The sequence below is a fragment of the Siniperca chuatsi genome, linkage group LG21, assembly GCF_020085105.1.
Source record: "Siniperca chuatsi isolate FFG_IHB_CAS linkage group LG21, ASM2008510v1, whole genome shotgun sequence".
Lineage (NCBI taxonomy): Eukaryota > Metazoa > Chordata > Actinopteri > Centrarchiformes > Sinipercidae > Siniperca > Siniperca chuatsi.
Window position 1 is genome coordinate 1863697 of NC_058062.1, and position 19663 is coordinate 1883359.

A 19663-nucleotide genomic window follows, 5' to 3' on the forward strand; every position below is an offset into this window, starting at 1 on the left:
TAACTCTACATGACAGCAGTAGCTAATGTCAACCTTACTGGGTTTCCGCAGCGGTGATCGGCAGCTAGAAAAAGCACTAAAAAGCACTGGAAACTGTTGGATAATTGCTAAAAACTTCCAGGAAGTCGCTTTCGTGTCTGAATTCTCACTGTTGGGTGTGCGGACAAACAGCGTTAAATTCGGCTAACTGAATAAATGCACGATAACGAGATAAACCAGAATGAGCTGAGTTAACTGTTAGCTGGAGCAGATTTACATTATTTCTCATTTTACCGAAGGCCTCTAAAAGAACAAATCAAAGACCACTGGGCGTCCCCGGACCAAAGTTTGAAAACCACTGGAATGGCTAACTAGCTTAGCTTGCATTGCAGCTAGCGAAATGTAGCATTACTTACCGCGGCTTATTGTGGTTCCGTATGGAACGAAAAACAACTGTTAGCAGCCAAGCTAGCGAGCCTCTATCCTCATAGCCCGGTTCTCCTCTCGGCGGATAATCAGCACGACGTTTGGCCCATTTCCACCTAAGTCCCTCCTGATTTCAGGGCGACAGTGAGATTAATTAACGATTTTCAAATTACACCGCTAGTTTAGCTGGCTCAAATAGAAACTTTAAGCTCGCCAGCTGTCTCTCTTACGTTACTGGGTTACTAGCCTTAGCTAATTGGCTAGCTTAGCTTTGATAGCTTGCGAGCTAACGTTAACATTAGCTATTCTACGGGGTGTGGCTGATGTTTCTCCGCGGTGTCCCACTGTCAAGCATGTTGTCCCGTTACACCTAACCTTTTTTTAAAAATATACTCTTAAAATTAGACTTATTATCTGCGCCCCATCCCTAGGCTGGACTTGTTTCTCACACCGTTTTTGTTCTTGCTAAATACAAGATGGCACAGACTGGTGGGGCGGGACCATGGATGTCCATGGGCGGGACTGAGGTGCAGACCGGAAGATAATTTATTCCATTTCCGGTGAGATTTCCGCTTCACAAATAAAAGGGTATAAATAAATCGACCTAGATAATATTGATAATCTAGTACAAATGCTCAAAGGCTTGATTTAATGATTTATTTAAATTATTATTATTTTTTTTTTACAAGACTCCGTATATGTTTAATAATGTTCAGGCACAGCACTTAATAGATATTCTCTATGTACTATGAAAATGTGCAGTGTTAGGAATAAAAATCAAAGTACCAAAGGATATAGCCGCTCTCAGCAATCAGGTGGTTGCTGTTATCAAATAAATTCCCAGAAAAAAATCACTCCCTTAGAACAAACTAACTCTCCCAACAAGCTTCAGCTTTAGACTTCTTGATTGTGTTTTCTGTTTTCATACAAACTAAATAAGTAGATCACCAGGAAACCAGTTTTTATTTACTGAAAAATAAAATGACAGCACAGTTTCTTAAATAAAACATCAAATATAGGTATTTAAAAGCCCATATTCTCCAATAACATGTGTCAGACAGGTTCTTGCAGTTGGGTAATCTGCCAAGTGAAATTGCGATATCTAGTGGTATTTCTGTTTACTGCACTGTTTTATTTTTGTTCATACATTCCCACATTAACAAGTCATTAACATGTTCACGTTCAGCTATTATTCTGCTGCCAACGACAGGGACAGACTGCAGAGAAGGTGATTGTCTGCAATCTACCTTCCCTCCATATGTTCATATACGTTATTGTTTTCTTATAATAGTTTTTAATATTCTTTAATATCTTATAGTCAATTTTATATTTATGATTATTGACCTGCAGCACTTGCTTTGTCTTTCTTTATATTTCTGTGTTTATTATATTCTTAGCCTTAATGTGGCTGTTTGTTAGTAGAACACAATATTAATAATCTCCGATATCATTTTATGGTAAATTCTGATGACTCAATTTATCAAAATACATTGCCAACTCAACTGATATTAATAAATACATGCAAGTTGAAATCAAAAGACATAGCTTTATTTACCAGTCGTCTTTATTGCAAGGTCCAGCAATGCAACAATATAAAAACATATGGACAAGCCAGTTCTCAAAAACATCTTGATGGTTCAGCTTATACATCGTAGACAGAAGGACAAAAAACTACAAACATGAGGTGTAACATTAACAGTTGCACATTAAACAGTCCCAGTGATCATAGAGTCCATATGAAGGGCCACTTTAGTCCACCTCCTCAATGGTGGGCCCCTGGGAGCCGGCTCGTGCCTGCTCTCTACAACTACCAGTGGGCATTCCTCCCTGATACAACTTGCTGATGATGGGGTTACACACTTTCTCCAGCTCCTTCTGCTGGTGTTGGTACTCCTCTTTATCAGCCAGCTGGTTGTTCTCCAGCCAGGCGATGGTCTCGTCGCACTTCTCCATCAGCTTCTTCTGGTCCTCCTCGCTGATTTTGCCCTTCAACTTCTCGTCCTGCACAGTGCTCTTCACGTTGAAGGCGTAGGACTCCAGAGAGTTCTTGGCGGCGATTTTGTCCCTCTGAAGGTCGTCCTCAGCTTTGTATTTGTCAGCGTCCTGCACCATCCTCTCGATCTCTTCTTTGCTCAGTCGGCCCTTATCGTTGGTGATGGTGATCTTGTTCTCTTTGCCGGTGCTTTTGTCCACGCGAGACACGTTCAAAATGCCGTTGGCGTCCACGTCGAAGGTGACCTCGATCTGCGGGACCCCTCGTGGAGCGGGTGGGATTCCTGTCAGCTCAAACGTGCCCAGCAGGTTGTTGTCCTTGGTCATGGCTCTTTCCCCTTCGTAGACCTGGATGAGGACCCCGGGCTGGTTGTCAGAGTAGGTGCTGAAGACCTGGGTTTGTTTAGTGGGGATGGTGGTGTTGCGTTTGATCAGGGACGTCATGACTCCTCCAGCTGTCTCGATACCCAGGGACAGAGGCGCCACGTCCAGCAGCAGCAGGTCCTGAACGTTGCCCGAGGTATCGCCTGTGAGGATGGCGGCCTGGACGGCAGCACCGTAAGCCACCGCCTCGTCTGGGTTGATGCTCTTGTTCAGCTCCCTGCCGTTGAAGAAATCCTGCAGGAGCTTCTGGATTTTGGGGATTCGGGTGGAGCCTCCGACCAGGACGACGTCGTGGATCTGCGCCTTGTCCATTTTGGCGTCCCTCAGGGCTTTCTCCACCGGCTCTAACGTTCCCCTGAACAGGTCGGAGCACAGCTCCTCAAAGCGAGCCCTGGTGATGGAGGTGTAGAAGTCGATGCCCTCAAACAGAGAGTCGATCTCGATGCTGGCCTGGGAGCTGGAGGACAGGGTTCTCTTGGCCCTCTCGCAAGCTGTGCGCAGCCTCCTCAAGGCTCTCTTGTTCTGGCCGATGTCCTTCTTGTGTTTCCTCTTGAACTCCTCCACAAAGTGGTTGACCATGCGGTTGTCAAAGTCTTCTCCACCCAGGTGAGTGTCTCCAGCCGTGGCTTTGACCTCAAAGATACCGTCTTCGATGGTCAGGATGGACACGTCGAAGGTGCCTCCACCCAGGTCAAAGATCAGGACGTTACGTTCTCCTGTCCTGCCTTTGTCCAGACCGTACGCGATGGCGGCTGCCGTCGGCTCGTTGATGATCCTCAGGACGTTCAGTCCCGCGATGACGCCTGCGTCTTTAGTCGCCTGTCGCTGGGAGTCGTTGAAGTACGCCGGGACCGTGATGACTGCGCTGGACACCTTGTGGCCCAGGTAGGCCTCAGCGATCTCCTTCATCTTCACCAGGACCATGGAGGAAATCTCCTCGGGGTAGAAGGCTTTGTCCTCCCCTTTGTATTCCACCTGAATTTTGGGCTTCCCTCCGTCTCCGACCACCTTGAAGGGCCAGTGCTTCATGTCAGCCTGCACCACCGGATCGTCCAGCTTTCTTCCAATCAGTCTCTTGGCATCAAACACAGTGTTGCTGGGGTTCAAAGCCACCTGGTTCTTGGCTGCGTCCCCAATGAGCCTCTCGCTGTCGGTGAACGCCACATAGCTGGGCGTGGTCCTGTTGCCCTGATCGTTGGCGATGATTTCTACTTTTCCGTGCTGGAAAACCCCCACGCAGGAGTAGGTGGTGCCCAGGTCGATGCCGATTGCTACGCCTTTAGCTGCGGACATCTTGGTTGTTTTGAATTTGTGTCCTAAAGATGCAGAGATAAAAAACAGAAAGGAAAATTAGAAAAGTAAAGACGTACAACAACTATTATTGCTTCTGCAAGAGCATATATGTTATAGAAAATATAAAGGAACTTTGTCCCAGCACTGGAATCCAGAGTCATATCAATATTAAGCTTGGAGCCTAACTGGGTAGACTGACTTTATAAAATGATGAATGAATCAGTAAAACCTTGCAAATCCCAAATGATCTATTTACTTTTCTCTGTTTGTTATGTCTATGTTCAGGTAAATAAAATATGTCTGTATCACTGAAAATTATAAATGTATAACTTTAAAAAAAAATGTAGGCCTAATTGTGTTGTAAAATTGCCTAATTGCCAAACAAGTCGGTAATAATTAAATAACTACTTACAATTAGTTTGACAGGACTGTACATTAATCATGCACCATCAATGCAGCCTAAATTTGACAGTTATTCGCATGGAGTTTGGTGGAGCGTTATCTCTCAGTGACAGAAACAACGTGAATAACCTAAAACGTGTATTTCACATAATTCGCATTTTTGAACGTGATCATTTCTTACGTAGCTGTTCTTTAAAAACCAATAGATTAAATTTAAATTCTAGAAGTAAACCATGGCAACAAACCGACTTCCCAGGGCAGCCTAAAATTGTCAGTTTTTCCAAAGGAGTTTGGTGAAACGTTTATTCGCTATGCGAAAACTCCCTGTAGAGCCAACGTTATATCTATAATTCGCACATAATTTTAAGGAGTTTAAATTTAAACTGAAGCAGCGTACTTACCCTCGTTAAAGGAAGAGGAAAAAGAAGAGATTTGAGCCCACTTGTTGTTCCTTTCGTCAGTTTTCTTGTCTCAGCGTTGGTGTCACTTCCACCGTCGCCCGTTATTTTATACTTTTCTCGCTCCCTTCTGGTTATTTCTCGAGCTTTCCAGTGAACTTGTGGACCAATCACAGAGCTCAGCGCGGACGCTGGGCGTGATGACGTGCCCGAGAGCGTGGCCTCAGAAGTTTCTACAAGCTTCTGGTCTCGCTGAGAAACCGCTCGAGCGAAGTCTATGTATGTATATGTATTAAAAACAATAAAAATACAGTCAGAAAGTACAAATACAGCGAGCAAATAGAGACAGGCTGAACACAAAGAAACAACGGAACGACTATAAACACAATCAATAAATCAATATACAAATTAACCAAAACAAATCGTCGTTTGAACACTAATTTTGCTGGTATTCCACTTAAATGTACAATCCCTGCTTGATTAACACGACTGCTTCAATGCCGATATCTTCAGAAGACGTTAATGATTAGTCCGAATTAGTAAGATGTGTTTCACAAGACTGTACATTAATCAGACGATCGAAAATACCTAAAGTTCAGAGTTTTTCAGGAGGAGTATTGGTGAAAGGTTGTTTTCGTTACAGAAAACACACCGTAACGGAATTTTATCCAGCATTTAAAATAGGTACTCTTAAATTTGGGTTCAAATTTTATAAAATAACATCAGACAACAATTCATTTATTTATTTTCTGATGCTGTTAAAGGTACTGAACTTGTAGACACCACAGTAAAAAAGGTTAATTATGATAAATTGAGGAACATAAATGCTTACATGTTTCATCTAGAAATCAAACTCTTCAATTATGTAAATATAGCTGTAATTTGTACTGATGTTACTTTAACCTACATTTGAACAATTTAAGGTTGTATAGTGCTATGTTTCAGGTACAGACAGTGGTCTATATCTCTGTATATTTATTTTACAGAAATACTGACATTCTCTTGTTTCAGATCTATAAAAATAAAACTTCTAATACAATTACTACATTTTTCATAGGGACTTGAGGATTTAACAAAAAGGATATGAAGCAGGATGTTAAATGTATAATCAGGGCTGGATGAATGCGTGGAAAGTGCAGTAAAAAGTGAGCTGTGGCCCCGTATTGAGCTCCCTGCGCTCCCAAGCTTAGTTTGGTTATAAGTTAACTAAACACAGTTGTTTAATGCATGATGTGAGTAATATTAAAGGTATTAAAACCTTGGGGTAACACTTTATTTGAAGGGGTGCGCATAAGACTGACCTGACGCCTGCCATTAACACGAAGGAGTCTTTACGAATGTTCATGACTGTTGTCATTAAGTGTCATTCGGTAAATTATGTCATTTTTAATGCACAGTTGACCTTGTTTGAGATGTCTTTGTGCGTCTCAGGTGAACACAGCCTCCGAGACCGACGGAGGCCAGCTGGACGACAGGGAGGCCAGCTGGGCTGACAGGGAATACAGCACCTAACTGGCTAACGGCTACTGAGTCAGCTATAAGGATGTCCATCAGGAAAGCTGCGTAAATCACAGAGAGTTGAGGCAGAGCATGGGAATAGGAGGGGAAGCTAACTGGCCATCTGCGGCCAGCTACAGTTAGGGGGTCCTGCCGTTAGCCATGTGGAGCCACTTGGTAACAGAGGGTGAATGGGCATCCCAGCAGTAAAGCTATCTGTCCATCATTCCCTCTCGGACAGAAACTGCAGACTGAAATCACAAAAAGGAGAGAGAGTTAGGTGTGAGAAGAGGAGAGAATTTCACAATAAAATGAGGGAATTAAAACGAGACTTTGACTGATAATCATGCAGTTTTCATTTTTACATTATAGTGACGATTATCATTGATGTCTTTTTTTCTGTAATTTGTAGAAGAACCATGAGTTATGAAGTCGGGACGAGCGCCGGCGTCTGATTTGTTGTGTTATTACATCCTCACCACACACACACCAACACTAACCGAAAGCATTTTTAACCAACACGTTTTTATCTTAATTGATTTGGGTAATTTGTTTGCATGCATGTATTTATGTGTGTATGCAGGCTGATATAGTTTGGAAAACATATGTAACATGTATGTTAGTACAGTGCCTTGCGAAAGTATTCGGCCCCCTTGAACTTTTGAATAATCTTGCACGCCCAATTTTTCAGTTTTTGATTTGTTAAAAAAGTTTGAAATATCCAATAAATTTCGTTCCACTTCATGATTGTGTCCCACTTGTTGTTGATTCTACACAAAATATTACAGTTTCATATCTTTATGTTTGAAGCCTGAAATGTGGCAAAAGGTCGCAAAGTTCAAGGGGGCCGAATACTTTCAAGGCACTGTATGTACTGAATTGGTTGAATGGTTTTGTTCTTTTGTGTATTTTCTCTTTTTTCCTCGAGGAGCACGTGGTGATCTCTGGTTTTGATATATAAATAAACATTATAGTTATTAGTAGTTTTAACCAAAGATACTTTCCACTCTGATGGTGGAAAGTAGTTAAGTACACTCACTCAAGTACTGCATTTAAGTACAATTTTGAGGTACTTTACTTGAGTATTTCCATTTTCTGCAGCTGTATACTTCTACTCCGCTACTATTCAGAAATCTTTTGTACTCCAGTACATTTATTTGACAGCTTCAGTTCACTGGTTACTGAGATTTCTAATCTCCTTAGGCCTGTGTTTTTCTCTGCAGGTGAAAAGTCGCACCACACCACGTCGCGTTTCCTTTCTGCCAGTCGCTCACACGTTCGCTAAGTGCTGACACTGCTTTTCATTTTGCCTTCTCAGTGCTCCATCTTTCTTTTGGTGCAGTTTGAAATAAAGACAAGAGAGGCCCATGGGTTTCAGCTAAATGTCAGGGCTGTTTATCGGCACAAACACTATACCAAAGTACTGAAAACGTCTGGAAGTGATGCAGCCATCCACGTTTTGTGTTTATATACTTTTATTATCAGAAGCTATTTTTGAAATGATACCACAGAGTAGCTTGTGAGGATCAATCCCTCAGTATCGCTCCGCCCATCCAACTCTTCCTCTTTTCATGCTGTGTTTTGATTGCGGGGCGTTTACTGGTGACAGAGCAGTTTCACACTGTGGTATCATTACTTTTACTCACAGTGAGTAAAAGATCCGAGTACTTCTTCCACCACAGCTAACTGGTCACGTTCACATGGAAACACGAGGGCTTCAGGTTGTTAAATCGAACAGTTACATGCAGAAACAATGCAGATTTATTTAGTCAAAGTGATCATAGTGACGCTCTACCAGTCAGTCAAACCTGCCTGCCGCACCTTGTGTGGATGTGTGAGAGCTAATTGTGCAACACTGAAGTATTCACCCCCTCTGGAGGTTTTGTTTTCTTGTTTTACAGCATTGAATCAAAATAGATTTAATGAAAAAAAGAGACTCTAACGTTGACGAGTGACAACAGATCTCTACAAAGTGATTTCAGTTAGTTACAAAGCCACTTGAAATCTACTTTGATTCATGTTGTAAAACAGTAAAACTTCCAAAGTTCAAGTTCAAAACTTTTTACAGGTGAACGTTGTAAACGCTGTTATCGAGGCACAGTCACTCCTTGGACCTGAAGCTGAATGAGGTGAAGAAAACGGGAGCGAAAACCTCAAAACATAATGTTAACAATAATAAAGAGAAAAGAACAGAAGATACAGCAGAGAAAGTTCATCCACTTCTATAATAAGTGATCAAGATATCCTCCAGCTCCCGCTACATGTCCTGTACAAATTATGAGGAAATGTGTAAAATATAAGTCCTGTTTGAGTTTATATAGTCCTCCATTAAAGTTATACTGACGTCCAAGTTAACAACAAAAAACTGGATTAAACTGAGTCATGTGTAGACCCTTTGGCTGCCGTGTTGTGCAGCCTTTAACCTCTTTTAAGGAGACGAGTGGACTGAACCGAAGAAGCCTGTTCTGCGTGTAAAAGGACTAACATTTCCTCACATCACACGTCACGCTGTTAATCTGCAGGACCATTCTGATGCACATTTAAAGACGTCACGCCGAATCAGGAAGGCAGCACATTTGACTTTCTAATTTTTCCTTTGCTCTTGAACACATGCAGGTTTATGATATGATTTGCATAGTGAGCAGCCATCATCAAAGCAGATATATTTAGTCGTGTTTGTAAAGAAGGGCGTGTGTGGTATGTAAGGTGTTGGCTAACAGCACAATGCACCTGTCAGGAGGGCAGGGGTTTCGTGCAGACACCTTCCTGGTCCGGGCTGTTCAACTCCTCCACTGATTACCAGACAGTCTGAAGAATCACACCATGGACGTCAAGCTCCTTCTTCACTGTGCCGTGCTCGTGGCCTTCACGGTTACAGGTGAGTGCTGTTAATCTTTTATTTCTGTGTAATATCTACTTATAGCAAATTCAGACACTTCATTTACATTAATATAAGTATCAGAATGTGTGTTTCTGTATTTATTGGGGGGGTTTTCCTGTCTGGACAGAGCGATAAACTGGTTCAGGTAAAAAGTAAAAGCTCACTTTAACGTCACATTCGTCTCAACAGTCTGATGTGTGAAACACACAGCTTCACCTGTTCCCACAGGTGAGGTGAAGTAAGACAGATAGATACTTCAGGATCAGTGGTCATATTTAAAATATGTGTTCAACGGGAAAATCCAGGACAGCCAGTCTGACTCTCAGTGTGTTGACTGTTCCCTGATTCTCAGAACACAACTTTCTTTTTGTAATAAAATTATATTTTATTGAGTTTCCTTAAATAATAACAACGGAGCAAGATGAATATACTAATCGAAAATGAATGAACGAATGTAATAAAAGAGAGAAAGTTAAAAGAAGATTCTCAGTAAGTGAAAGGAAAAGTGATGGAAAGTAACACAGCAGGCTGCATTTACTCGGGGACAGTACTTAAGTACAAATTTGAGGTACTTTATTTAATTATTTCTATTTCATGAGGTAATCCTAGTCACTTTAAAAGTTAAGATTTTACAGAAATGATGCGTGTTTATACTGTGTGATAACATGGATTCTCATCTCATTTCAACCCAGTCGCCAGAATAAAATATATGAATTGCACGTTTCTGCAAATCACGGATACGAGCAATCTGTGCTTTTCAAACGTTAAATAATTAAATCTCTACGTTTCAAACGCTGTGGTTAAAGTCTGGGTAGGTTTAGGCACAAAAACCGCTTAGTTAGGATTAGGAAAAGATCATGATTTGATCATTCACCTCATCACACATTTCTTCTCAGCAATCTGCCCTGAAGCCCGCTTGTTTTCTTGGGAGTGGAGGAAAATTTAAATAGTGTCACCTATTGTTCAGCTTCATGCCAGAATCCCTCAGCAACATGCCGTGACGGACAGATTGTCACGAATACAGGAGGAACCAGTTGGTTTTGTTATTTCAAACAAATTCTCAGAAATGTCAATAAGCTTGTCGAAACCTTCTTAACAGAGTTTATGAGTAATGACGTACAGTACCGATACTGTACAACAAACAAGCCGACAGCTTCCTACAAGTAACTAAATGCATTATTCTTTGTCTCTCCCAACAGGAAGCAACGCACAATTAGATGGTGAGTTCTGTTCTCATTTCGTTTATTCATTTAATTTCTCTTTCTTTCTCTTTCAACACATGGCTGATTCACCCATTTTTTTCTGTTTACACAAAACACACAACAAGAGTAAAGGTTTCAAACAGCGTTTCAACTCTCAACATTAATCCTGTCCAGGTCTGAATATGTAGTCTAAATGACATAAAGCAGCTTTTAGTTGCACTTTTGACGCTCCAGGGAGAGAGAAATGCCGTCTCTCCACAGAAGTTGGTTAAACTGTCATGAAATGTGGCTCAAACATTCACGTTCCCCTCAGGGTGAGTCCCAATAACTTCGGTGATCCTCTGACCTTTCATCTAGCTTCCACGTGTCCCAAATACGTCGAAAACTGAATTTTACATCAGCTTCTGCTGTGCCTCCAGCAGCATGCTAACATGCTAACATTAGCAGTTACACAAACATGCTAAATGTTAGCATACGAACTTTGTTCGATAACTTACACTGGCTCTGATGTTTGAGCTGCTTTACGCATTTCTTCGCTTTCTTGCCGAGAGTTAGGCTAGATGAGAGGATCAATATCAATATCAATATCAATACACTGTCTCTGTTCCGAGGCTGGATTTTTTGTCATTAGCGTTGTTAAAAATGTCAACGTGATTTTGAATGAGGTTCTCTTACTTCTGGAACAGAACTCAGCTTTCACTGAAGCGCTATTTTTACATTTCTGTTTGCGTACGAATTAAACGAACAAGACAGCAGGTAGTTCTATTTTTGGACAGAGCCATGCTAGCCGTTTCCCCCTGCTTTCAGTCTTTATGCTAAGCTAAGCTAATCGCCTCCTGGTTCTATTTCCGTACTCAACACACAGACGTGAGATTGACATGTCAACATGTCAATGTTTAGCAGGTATAATGTTTACCAGTCCAGTTCATTGCTGTACATATCCATCAGTATACTTCTGTTCATAGTAATGCCATCTGTATATAATGTCCATAGCACCACTTGTAAAACATTTCCATAATATTGCTCTATCCTGCATTTATGCACACACTTTATTTCAATTCAATTTATTTATACAGCGCCAATTCATAACAGAAGTTATCTCACTGCGCTCTTCCTATAGAGCAGGTCTAGACCGAACTCTTTATAATATTATTTACAGAGACCCAACAGATCCCACCATGAGCAAGCACTTGGCGACAGTGGCAAGGAAAAACTTCCTTTAAGAGGCAGAAACCTCGAGCAGAACCAGACTCAATATCCTGCACTTGCTTGTTGCACTTCTGTTTGGACCTAAACTGCATTTCGTTGCCTTGTACTTGTACATGTGTAATGACAATAAAGCAATTATATAATTATATCTAATCTAAGTGGAGGCCTATTCAGTCGGGTGCAATCTGCATCCTCAACACTAGATGCCACTAAATCCTGGACTCTTGTACGCTGGACCTTTTTTAAAACAAATCAGACACATAGTCAGTCACATGACAGATGATAGCACCCAGACAGAACCAGTACAGCAACAAAATCATCTCCGACCTGCAGCGGTTACATGAATTCTGACTGTTTCCCTCCAGTTTGTGGCATTGCGCCGCTCAACACCAGGATCGTAGGGGGTGAGAGTGCTCCTGCCGGGACGTGGCCCTGGCAGGCCAGTCTGCACGACAACAACGGACATTTCTGTGGAGGCTCCCTGATCAACAACCAGTGGGTCCTGACTGCTGCTCACTGTTTCCCCAGGTGAGCTCCGATCCCGTCCAGGTGAGCACTTCACCTGCGCAGAGTGAGCGACATAGCAACAAAGAGAGAATGCAATGAGGGTGTGGTAGAAACTCATGTTAAACCCACTCATTGTGTTTTTCTGCATGCAGTTGGTACTAGTCGAATACCATTACAGCTGCTTCAGGTCTTTTAACAACAGCAGGCTGTGCAGCTGCCACACTGACATGATGAAGTAAGGGCGTATGCTGGGAAAAACAACAGCATACATTTAAAAAGAATAAAATGTTATTATAATGACATATAAAACAATGAACTCCAATAAAACCATGTCACCAAATAAAAGAATACATTTTTCTTGCGGTGTCTTTATTTATGAATGAACATCATTAACGGTTTAACATGCTGTCTTTTCTGTTTCTCAGCACCAGCACATCCGGACTCACCGTTTACCTCGGACGTGACACCCAGCAGTTCCTGAACCCTAACGAGGTGTCTCGGACTCTGTCCCAGATCATCATACATCCGGACTATGATAAAGCCTCGAGCAACAACGACATAGCCCTGTTGAAGCTGTCCTCACCTGTTGTCTTCACCGACTACATCAGACCCGTGTGTCTGTCGGCGGGCGGCAGCGTCTACAATGCCGGGACGACCTGCTGGGTCACCGGATGGGGAAACATTCAAAGTGGCGGTGAGAATTTATTCATTTTTAAAGGTTTTGTTAATAGTGAATGATCGGATGGATTCATTAAGTTTTTATTGTTGTGTTTTGCAAACAACTGCATCACAAGACACCACACATTCATATAAACCAGAACCACTGAAGAAGAAATGGGCACTTCTTCTTCTTCTGTTGAGTTTTATGGCAGTTGGCATCCATAACTGTGAATCACTGCTTAACAGCTTCACAGTGTAAACTATTTACAGAGTCCACCCAAAGTGAGTCCGTTCTACAACGCAGACCCGGTCGTCTGAGTTGGTCCTTCCCTCAGTGTAACATCTGGATCTTCTCCAGATGTATCCACAACATTCAGGAACCTTCTTGCAGCGTCCAGCGGCATCTTAATCCTCTCTGACTAAACCTTTATTTCAGCCGCACAGTTTATAACCGTGGCAATAAATGCCAGAGATCGTTTCTTGTCCATACTGATGCTCTGATCATCTCCTTTTCCTTTTGCACTGCCACCATTTCACCGTTCCTCTCCATTCTGTTAGCAGCTTCAGTGCATGACTTTCCTTTTCTGCTTATTCATTTTTACTTCCTTAATTCTTTCTGGGCTCTGTGCTGATCCCGTATGGTGGTTTCCCCTCGCAGTGCAGACACTTTGCTTCCTCTTTCTCCACATTACAGTCGTCCTTCCCATCTCCTGCCTACTCTTCATCCTGCAGCAGCACGTCCATATTCCTGACAGCAGAAACACCTGAGAGGATGTAACACACATAATCTAGATCCACTCTTTCCGGCAACTCCCCCTCAAACGCCAAACACACCGAGTTACTGTCCTCCTCCCCTTTTCTGAATCTTGTCAGCCTTCTTGCCTCACACACACCTTTAACCTCCTGACATGACTCGGCCTCCGCTTACTGCTCTCTTCTTCTTCACTTCTGATCCAGGTGGGAAGCAGTTCACACTGCTGTGATCTCTGAATGCACGACTCTTCAGGGCTCTGTCTCTCTGACGCTTTGACACACATTCAATGATTCAGTGATAACCATCCCACTTCCTGTTATCCTGACCGCTCGTACATCTCCGAGCTTTCCTCCTACAAACTTTCTGACCTCATGTGGATTCTTGAAAATGCCGTCTGTGTCACAGCTTCCATCCCGACAAGATACGTCTCCTCTTTCTTCACTGTCTGACTGGATTCACTTGAGTTGCTCTTCTTCCTTTTCTTTTTCTTTTCAAATCCTCTCGAGTCCTCGTTTCCAATTTCACGCTCCGATTCCTCCTCTGACTCCATTTCCGCCGTCGCTCTCCATCTGAAGAAATGGGCACAACAAGGTGACGTCATTAAAAAGGCCAGTAAAAGCTCAAAAATGGAAAACCAGTGGTGGAAGAAGTACTCAGATGTTTAACGAAAGTAAAATTGGTAATACTAAAGTGCAGAAATACTCTGGTACAAGAAAAAGTCCTGCAGTGAAAATTTGACTTGAGTAAAAGTACTAAGGTATTAACATCAAAATACTTCAAGTATAAAAAGAAAAAGTACAGAATGGCCCATTTCAGAATAACATATATTGTTGAATTATAATTATTGATGCTGCATTAATATTTACATCACTTTAATGTTGCAGCTGGTAAATGTTTATAAATTGATTATATTTTGTATCAATAATCTGAATCTGCAAAGTAACTAAAGCTGTCAGATTAAATGCAGTGCAGTAAAAAGCATGCCATGAAATGACGCAGCAACACAACGCTGTAAAAGCCATTTTATTATGAAGTTTAAAGGACAAGCCGATGATTTTCCATGTTTTTCTTGCGGTCAACGAATCTCATGTGCGGACTCAAACCATCAACACGTCAGTCCATCTCTCAGCACCGTCTGACTTCCTGTCTGCGGCTCTCAGCTGCGAGCCCATTGGTTCCTGCTGAAGACATAAATCTTTAAAAACACAGATCTATAGTTTCATGTTTAAAAAGGCTCAGTAGTTTCCTCAAACAGCTGCTCGCTGCAGTTTTTATCAGACTAACAGGAGGAAATGGTGCATCTGTTGGGGACTATTTCCAGCGGCGGATGAATCCACATGTGGTGCTGTAGTGAGTGTTTGGGGCAGCAGGACGGTGTGTGTGGGGCGGAGGCAGAATAAACTACAGTGTGTGTTTATGGTGATGAAGGAACATGTCACCCAGTGCAACAGAGCGGCTCACTGATGTGTTTTAACAGTTTTTCTGGCTCAGAGGAAGAAGATCCATCAGGCTGTCGACAAAAAGAAAACGCAGACTCAGCATTAATATCTCTCTTCTTTTTCAGTTCAACTTCCTTTCCCACAGAGGCTGCAGGAGGTGAGTGTTCCCATCGTGTCCAACAGTGACTGTAACGCTGCCTACAAAGGTGGAATCACAAGCAACATGCTGTGTGCCGGTCTGACCGAGGGAGGGAAGGACTCCTGCCAGGTGAGTCCGTCTGCAAAACACTCCTCCATCAACTGATAACACACATAGTTAAAGCTGCACTAATCAATAGAGCTGGTTCCAGCAGTGTTTTCCTGCAGTCTGTATCCACATTAGTCCTAGTTTACACTGTGGTGTTACTGCTTTTACTGGTTTCCAATGTATTAACACATTTGCTGGCAGTGGTGGAAGACGTACTCAGATATTTTACTTCAGTAAAAGTAACAATACCACAAAAATAAACAAAAAATACTCCGTTACAAGTTAAAGTCCTGCATTCAAAATCTTACTTAAAGCTCCAGTGTGGAACATTTAGGAGGAGCTGTCGGCAGAAATGGAATATAATATTTATTAGTGTGTTTTCATTAGTGTGTAATCACCTGAAAATAAGAGTCGCTGTGTTTTCGTTACCTTAGAATGAGCCTTTATATCTACAGAGGGAGCGGGTCCCCTTCCACGGAGGCCGCCATGTTGCACCGCCATGTTTCTACAGTAGCCCAGAACGGACAAACCAGACGCCTGCTCTAGATAGGGCCGTTAGTGTTTTTCACGAGTATCGCGGCCAAAGTAGTTTCTCCTGCACGCTTGGAAGGGTTTTTGCTGCATGCACCACATGTTCATTTGAATAAATAAATAAAGTTGAATCTAATCTAAAGGGGAGGGCGAGGCGAGCGGTATTCACGTGGTCGCAAACTGCAGTTTCACCACTAGATGCCACTAAATCCTCCACACTGCTCCTTTAAGTTTATTTAGATGCTGATAATTTTGTACTTTTACTTAAAGTACAAAAAGTAAAAGTGCTCATTATGCAGAATAATATATATATTATGTTATTGGACTTTATATTCTGCTTGTGAATTTCCCCCCTTATCGCATCTTAATTTATTTGTTGATTATATTTTGCATTATTAATCTGAATCTGGAGTAAATAAATGTAGTGCAGTAAAAAACACAATAAGTCCCTCTGAATTGTAGAAGTAGAAAGTAGCATGAAATACTCAGTGCCTTTTTAACTTGAACTTGACTAAATGTCCTCAGTTACTGTCTGCTGGTGATATAACGACATGTCTGACCTCTGCAGGGGGATTCAGGTGGCCCGTTGGTGAGTAAAACCGGGTCTCAGTGGGTCCAGGGTGGAGTGGTGAGTTTTGGAGAAGGCTGTGCTCAGCCCAACTTCCCAGGAGTCTACACCCGAGTGTCCCAGTATCAGTCCTGGATCAATGACCAGATCAGCAGCGACCAGCCGGGCTTCGTCACCTTCGTGGGCGACGGTTCAACCTCTGGAACCGCTCACCTGGTTTCCCTCTCCGTTCCTCTGCTGCTGTCCCTCTTACCTGTCCTCTTCTCTCTCTATGTGTTTTCATAGGAAGTTTAATGATGCTTAACTGATTAATGCATCAGCACAGAGTCAAACATCTCTGTCTCAGGGTTCTCATATTTAACCTTTTTTTTTTAAAGATGCTTTTACTTAAAACAAGCAGTAAAATCTGCCCATGGAGTCGAATGTTTCCAGATGTTTTCAGGTCAGTTTCTTGTGTCGAAGGAGTTTTACAGAAGAGAAGAGAGAGATCAGAGAAAGCACTTGATTTAAAAAAGTAATGATTTTCACTATCGATTAATCTGCTGATTTATTTTCTCCAATAATCGATTAATCGTTTTGTCTTTAAAACGGCAGAAAATAGAGAAATCTGTTCATCAGAACTTCCCGCAGTCCGAGAGATTTATTCAGAAAGGTTTGCAGCAACAGTCTAAAACCCAAAGCTGTTCAGTTCACCGTCATATAAATCCTCCCATCAGAGAAGCTGCAGCCACAGAATAGTCTGCAGTTTGGCTTGTCAAATAAAACCAGTTATCAATATAGTTATCGATTGATTTTCTACCTTTTCTACTAATCTGTGAGCAGTCGTTGCAGTTCCATTAACTGAGCTGGAAACAGGTGAAATCAGATCATTATCAGATAATAAACCCATTTATAAATAAATCTATTAAAAACAATTAATCAATACTGGCCTTAAATAATGATTTAAACTAAAAAAAATACAATTAAAAGATCATTAAATTTAATGACTATTTCCTTATTCTGTATTTAAATGATTTAAAATACAATAGTACATTTATTTTAAAAAGGCTTTTAAATTCATTTGTTTCCTTTCTTTAACATTTAGTTAATTTTGTGATCGTTGAGATTTAAAGACACCTTAAAATTAATAAGTGGATTAATTAAACAAATGAATTGTAAGGTGGGATATGTTCGGCTGACACATCAGCAAATGTAATAACAAAAAGTTAAAATTAAAAGCTTATTATTAGTATAATTAATATACTGATTATTAGCCTAGTTCAGCATTTAAAGACAGAATAAGGAAATAGATTTATTAACTGATTAAATTATTTTATCTTATCTGAGTTTCACAATGCATCATTTCAACAAAGCCTTTTTATTAACAGTTCTAATTAAACACTAGAAGTTTATAATTATTTCAGTGGTGACTCCAGACTCCCACCAAAGTCCATTAAAGCCAATAAACTGAACAGATTTTGCCTGAAACTGATCAAATATACGAACAATAAATGAAGAGATGTTCAAACTTTCTGCTGTTTTGTACCTGAAAAACTCTGATTCATTTCTGTACGTTTTGAATTTTCTTCTTTCATGAGCTCAGATATTAAACATTCGGACTGACGGGGAATTTTAGAAGTTTAAAAACTCGAAAGCAGGAGCGATGGTGAAGACATGTTTCTATGGACCTTTATTACCTCTTTAATCTGTCATTAATGAATGAATTACTGTAACTATTAATGCTGCACCTGCAACTGTGATTTACTTTATAAGAAGCGGATACATGAAGTACAAATTATATTTACAATTATAAACGTTTTCATAATTTTATATTTACATTAATGGAGTTTCAGTGCGGTTCAATAGGATTCATTGCAGGGATGTGTAACTGGATTACACTGTACCTGTTTTTACTGTTTGTTTGGTGGCCTTTTGAAAAACATTTTAACAACACAAATGCAGTTTGTATATCCGTCTTTTTCACTGTATTATCTTAAATAAATTCTTTTTTCTTAACATCTGGAGTCATGATGCTGAATTACACGTTTCTGATTGTCTCCTGTGAAGCGAGTGTAAAGGAAAGTGAATGAGTGGACAGCAGTGGTGCAGAATAAACTCTCTGACGGGTCCATTTTGCATAATTACTACTTCTAAATGAGACGGTGTCGTCCCTCATTCGTCCAGGAGTGTTCAATCGTAGAAAAGGTTTCAGTCGTAGTCGTCTGGACGCTGTTTTCAGAATCAAGACGTTTCGGCTCCCATCCGGAAGTCATTCTCAATTGTGAGAAAATGGGGCGGGAACTAGAAATTTAAGCTATTCTGTGTTACATAAGCCCCGCCCTCAGGAAGGAGTCTACCTGAGTATCTGTAAATAGCTAGTTTCACCTGAAACTGACCTAATAGTTTCCAAGATGGCCCAGTAATCAGTAATCAGGCCTATTGTTTTCTGGCTGCACCTCCCTCATCACTGTTAAGTATCTGATTAGCATGTGATTGGCTTGACCACGGTGTTAATACACTGTGGTAAACTTTGGGCAAGTTGAATCTCAGACCACCATTTCTGTTTAAAGAGGGGTTTTCTTTTTTCACAAAAATGGCTTCTTTGACTCCTCTTTCAAACCAACTCTTCTCTCTACTTCGAATCTCCACCTCGCTGTCTTCAAATGTGTGGTTTGTAGCTTTCAGATGCAAATGCACGGCGCTCTGTAATCCTGAGTTAGCGTGTCGTCTGTGCTGATAAAGTCTTTTGTGAAGCGGCTGTTTGGTTTCGCCTATGTACCGTTCTTTGCAGTTTTCCTCACTGCATTGAATAGAATAAACTACATTGCTCTGTTTCTGTGTGGGCATCTTGTCCTTAGGGTGAACGGGTTTCTGTCTTAAAGTGTTGCCTGGTTTAAAGAAAACAGGAACATCGTGCTGTCTAAAGATCCTCTGTAGTTTTTCAGACAGTCCAGATACATAAGGGAATGGAGACACCGTTCCTTCTTGGTTCTGTTACACTTTTGTCCTGTTTTTTGGCTCTTTTAACTTTGTTGATAGCCCAAGTAGGATAACCACAGGCTGAGAGTGCACTCTGGACATGCCAGATGCAGCCAGAGAACAACAGGCCTGATTACTGATTACTGGGCCATCTTGGAAACTATTAGGTCAGTTTCAGGTGAAACTAGCTAATCAACAGATACTCAGGTAGACTCCTTCCTCAGGGCGGGGCTTATGTGACACAGAGTAATTTCTAGTTCCCGTCCAATTTTTTCACAATAGAGAATGACTTCCGGATGGGAGCCGAAACGTCTTGATTCTGAAAACAGTGTCCAG

General features: G+C 41.4%; 3 protein-coding genes across 3 annotated transcripts in view; 1 reads left to right on the forward strand and 2 right to left on the reverse strand.

Moving 5' to 3' along the window:
* The window catches only part of taok2a (TAO kinase 2a), a 30827-nt gene extending 29896 nt beyond the window's left edge, over positions 1–931 (reverse strand). Inside the window, 1 exon segment of the mRNA XM_044181569.1 lies at positions 396–931. The gene's annotated coding sequence lies outside the window, so the exon portion shown is untranslated.
* A 1020-nt stretch (positions 932–1951) lies between these two features.
* On the reverse strand, positions 1952–5034 carry LOC122869034 (heat shock 70 kDa protein 1). The gene is made up of 2 exons (XM_044181570.1): positions 4878–5034; positions 1952–4097 (listed from the first exon to the last, which is right to left on the reverse strand). The coding sequence occupies exon 2, from the start codon at positions 4072–4074 to the stop codon at positions 2155–2157; it is 1920 nt and encodes a 639-aa protein (XP_044037505.1). The 5' UTR covers positions 4075–4097; positions 4878–5034; the 3' UTR covers positions 1952–2154.
* Positions 5035–8998: 3964 nt separating this feature from the next.
* On the forward strand, positions 8999–18364 carry LOC122869038 (tryptase-like). Its single transcript, XM_044181577.1, has 6 exons — positions 8999–9249; positions 10452–10472; positions 12029–12191; positions 12596–12864; positions 15149–15291; positions 16370–18364. Exons 1-6 carry the CDS (start codon positions 9195–9197, stop codon positions 16652–16654), a joined length of 936 nt encoding a protein of 311 aa, XP_044037512.1. The 5' UTR covers positions 8999–9194; the 3' UTR covers positions 16655–18364.
* Positions 18365–19663: the final 1299 nt, after the last annotated feature.